Source organism: Propithecus coquereli, unplaced genomic scaffold, assembly GCF_000956105.1.
Source record: "Propithecus coquereli isolate 6110/MARCELLA unplaced genomic scaffold, Pcoq_1.0 Scaffold573, whole genome shotgun sequence".
Lineage (NCBI taxonomy): Eukaryota > Metazoa > Chordata > Mammalia > Primates > Indriidae > Propithecus > Propithecus coquereli.
In genome coordinates this window covers 645,240-650,191 of record NW_012151652.1, presented here as the reverse complement: position 1 = coordinate 650,191, position 4,952 = coordinate 645,240, and the positions used below count along the sequence as shown (strand labels likewise).

General features: G+C 36.3%; 1 protein-coding gene across 1 annotated transcript in view; it reads right to left on the bottom strand.

The window, feature by feature from the left end:
- Positions 1-4,952, bottom strand: part of MAP2K5 (mitogen-activated protein kinase kinase 5) — a 267,464-nt gene that overhangs the window by 168,417 nt on the left and 94,095 nt on the right. The window contains exon 9 of the mRNA XM_012658123.1: positions 3,935-3,974. Coding sequence (XP_012513577.1) covers positions 3,935-3,974 — 40 coding nt within the window. The remainder of the gene's footprint in view (positions 1-3,934; positions 3,975-4,952) is intronic.

The window sequence follows — 4,952 nt, the reverse complement described above, 5'->3', positions numbered from 1 at the left end:
TCTTCCAAAATGGAAGTGAAATATACACTTTTTCAGATTTATGAAAGCTGAAAGAATTCATCATCAAGAAACCTGCACTATAAGGAATATAAAAGGAAGGAAGCTCTTCAGACAGAAGGAAAATAATACCAGATGGAAATCTGAATTACACAAACAAATGAGGAGCACTGTAATCGGTAAATACATGGATAAGTATAAAATACAGCTTTTCTTACCACTTAAATGTCTTTAAAGGATAAATAACTATCTAAAGCAAAAACAGTAATAACGTATTTTGGGGTATATAACATATGAGGATGTAAAATGTATGATAATAACACAAAGGCTGAGATGAGGGAACTGAAAATACACTATTGTTAGGTTCTTAGACTATAGATAAAGTAGTACAATATGATTTACATAGGGAGACTATGATAAGTTAAAAATGTATAACATAAACTCTAAAGCAACCACTGAAAACAAGGGCATAGCATACAGACAGAACAGAAAATAAACAGCAAAATGACAGATTTGAATTAAAACATATCAATAATCAGTTGAAATGTAAATGGTCTCAACACCCCAATTAAAAAGCAAAGATCATCAGATTAGATTAAAAAGCAAGACTCAACTATATGCTATGTACAAGAAATCTATTTCAAATATAAAGACACAATAGGTTAAAAGTGAAAGGCTATATCATGCTAACACTGGTCAAAATAAGGCTTACATGCCTATATTAATATCAGACAGTATAAATTTCAGAGCAAGTAATATTACTATGGATAAAGAGGATCACTTCATAAAGATTCATCAAGAGGACATAACAACTCTAAATGCACTTAGAGAATACATCTCCAAAAACCATGAAGTAAAAAATAATAGAAGGGTAAGCCACAATTGTTGTTGGAGATTTTAACACCCCTCTTTCAATAATTGACAGAACAAGTAGATAAAAATCAGTAAAGATACAGAAGATCTGAAGAATACTATGAGCAAACTTGATCTAACTGACATTTATACAACAGCCTACACAATGGACTATACATTCTTTTCATGTGCTGAGGGAACATTTACCAAGATAGAGCATATTCTGGGGCATAAAGTAAGTCTCAATAAATTTAAAACAATTCCAATTAAAGAAAGTGTGTTCTTTGACCACAATAGAATTAAATTAGAAATCATTAACAGAAAGATATCTCAAAAATCCCCAAATATTTGGAAACTAAATGACACACTTCTAACATTTAATGAAATATTCTGCCTGTTTTGAAGAAATAGTACATTTCTTTTTCTTAGATTATAACTGTTACATAAGCTACACAATTTTTGCCTAGGCTACCGAGAAGCTCTGGGCTAAACAAAAAGTTTAATCACAATAATCATACCTATTCTTAAATCATTTCTCTCTGTTTAAGCATCTAATATGTGATTTTACAGACTCTAAGGATATGAGACAGTCCTTGCTCTAAAGCCCAGTTTAATGTCAAGTCTAGTAAACAGTATATTTGTAAACCTCGACTATTTTCATTTGCCAAAGTCTCTACTTTAATAGCTATTTTATAAATATGTCCTTTCTTTAAAATTGCCTTTAATCCTTTCCAGAAACAATTGTTGGCCCCTTGCTATACCCAACTAGGTACACAAGCACAAGAATTTAATATTAGCCTACATTAAACATAATTCAAAATATATGAAATCATGAAAAATTAATAATGTACTTGCAAGGCCAAATAATGATAGCTTTTTGGATAATTTGTAGCAGCACGTCCCTCTCTTAGAATAAATAACCAAGAGTTGACTGTCTTTAAATAAATATATCATCAGCAACAATCTAAGATTTTTCACATCAAAGGAACAAACAAGTAACTCAATAGATAGGAAAATAGTGCTCAAGTTAGTGGAGGTGTTCTCTCAGTGAAAAGGGAGCTCGGGAGGTATAGAAAAGACAACGCAATGCCCAGGTGGTACAAAAGGGCAGCGCTAGGTGAGCACCAAGGTGGTAAAACAGAGCTACACTCGGCAAGCATCGAGGTGGTACAATAGAGCTGCACTCTGTGAATGCTACGGTGGTATAACAGAACCGCACTTGGTAAGCTCAGAGAAAGACTGGGATGGAGTCTTGCCTCTAGAGTGCCTACCTTACAAACTCTCTGGACCTCAGTTTCCTTCTCTGTAAAATGTAGGGGATACAACAGATGATCTCTACGGTCTCTTCCAGTTCTACAATTCTAAAGAGCTAGTTTGGCTGAAGTGTCAAAGAAAACATCCCAAAGGGAGCTCTGTTGTACCTCCTCACCACAAGCTATTTAAGTTATAAAAACTAGACTTGATAATGCCACATAACACATTCTAGGTGCTGTATTAGGTGTGATATGGAAGAACTCTGGATTGCACTAGCAGTCAGAGGATCTGAGCCTTAGTTTTTCTCTAACCGTACTAAAAGTATAACCAATTGTAATTTCATTGCTGTTATTTTTCATTTCCTAGATAAGAAAAAAGATGCAGAAATATATACTATGGAAAGAGAATAAATTAATCACTGTGAATAGCTAAGAAGGCATCTTGGAGATGAACCTTAAAAAGATAGGTGGAAATCAGAGAGATAAGCAGTAGCAGGGTAAAGGCTGCACGGTGTAGTAGAGGACATGGGCTTTGGAGTTAGACGGACTTCATTTTAAATCCTGGCTCTGCCTTTTCCAACAGTGTGAATTTGGACAATTCAGCTTTTTGAGTCTCAGTTTCTTCAAATTTAAAATAGACAGGCTTACTTTGTAGTTTTAAGGATTAAAGATAATAGTTATATAATACCTAGCATAATACCTGCTATACAGTAGTCACTCAAAAAATAAAAGCTTTCATTACTAAAGTCCCAGAGACTGAAGATGAAGGGCATAACAGACTGGTAAAGCAGAGGGTGTGTCTGTAATGGCAGGTGGGGGCCAAAATGTGGAGGGCTTGACCAATTTGTGGGGAGGGCAGGGAACAAAGCAGGCCTGACCAGTCTGTTAGCTGAGCGCAGTGTTGTAAGTAAAGTTCTGTGGGGTTAGGAATGGAGGTACTGAAGGGTCCAGTCAGAGGTGCAATCCAAGACAAAGTCCATGAGGGAAATCTGAGATTAAAGATGATGCGGAGATCAAGTACCAGCAGCCAGTGGCAGAGATTAAATACGAGTGGCATGGCAGGACTGAGATCTTGCAGTTTGGCAGAGATGGGGTATGGATTATGAACACGATTGGAACACGTAAGCAGCATCTCAGGCAACTGTCTAGAACATCACTGAGTTATGTGTAGCATGACTCTATTGGTAGGGGTGCTGCTTGGGTATTTCAGGACACCATGAAGAGTCAGAAGCGCAGCAGACATCTTGGGCTTTATGTTGTACACAACTGAGGATGGGGGTGGGCAAGACAGTTGCACGGTCAGATGTGATTCCACTTCTTAAAAGGTACATGAGGAAAGAAAAAGGCTGAAAGTATAGTGAAGAAGTTATTTCAAAAGTCCAGCTGTGGGTAATGTGAGCCTGATCCAAGGCCACGGCAATGGGGATGAGAATAGAAAGAGACAAATGGATACATTTCAGGGAAAATTTCTAACAAGATATGGCAATTTACAGGATGTGGCATATAAAGGAGGAAAAGAAATGTATGACTACAAAGGTTTTGAGCTGCATGACTAGGAAGACAGTGATGCCACTTAGCAGGAAACACAGAAGGAAGTGTTCTCTTCTTGGTGAGAAGAATTACAATGCCAGGACCTTACAAATGACCATTTTAAGGCATCCTTAAAATATTTTCAGGTATCTGAATGTCACCCCAGGGCCACAGCTTCTCCTACCTACCATCCACACCTTAAAGCATTTCATCTCCTCTCTGACGATACCTGTGACTCCAGCTAACAGACGAAAGGAAAGTGGTGAGCATCAAGAATTTCATAAAATGTATCCAGTGCTTACCTTTACAGCTAATATTTTCCCACTTGGGACATGATATGCTCTGTGGGAAGAAAAAAATAACAAAATTACTTGAGATCACTAAACAAGCTACAAAATGGTTAAGGACATAAATGTAAATCCAAACATTTCTGCAGCAACGGGATACGTGGTACTTTCAAAGAACACCAATAACTTTAGTTATTTATATTTCTATGGAGCTTAATGGTTTACAAAGGGATTCATTATACATTATCTTAGAATAACCCTCTGAGGTAATGATAATACATTATTATCCTCCTTTTATAGATAAGAACTCTGAAGCACAGAGAAGTTAAGAAGTTTGCCCACTGGCACAAAGTGAGTAGTGGTGGAATGAGACCTCAAACCCAGGTCTTTTGGCTCCAGATCCCTTATGACTGTCACTGTGTGTGTGGGTCCTCTGTAGCCCTGTGCTAAGCACTGCAAAGGCCACGTAAAATAGTAGGTTTGCTTGTGTTCCTTTCAATTACATATGCAGATAATACACATCACTACATTTCATCAAAATAATCTCAAAACACACAGAATTAGCTATGGCTTATGATATAAATCTCACATAAGAAATCACAGAGTTAAAAGGCTCAAGCATGTGGTTCAACTTTTCCTAAAAAAAAAAGAGGCAAGCTCAAAGTATCAGTTATACTAAAATAACTACAACTTAAATCAAGAAATATATTCATTTATGAAAAAGTAAGATAACAGGGTTTATAGAAATAAAATACTATTACTTTTCATCAAGACCTTTCACGTTTAAATGAAGTATAGCCTTTACACAGACTGGATATTCTCAACATTATCTAGGAATAAACTGCCTTATATTACATAAAAACTTCAAAACAAACCACATAACATAAACAAGTATTGATACTGCAAGCCCATAAAAGTACAATAAAGCAAATTAGTTTGGAAAAACTAAAATCTTGCTCTGCAGAGGAATTTATACATTAGCCAAGATCAGATTGCTCTTCTTCTCGCCTGGCTGGTGTTAAGTTGTGAATGG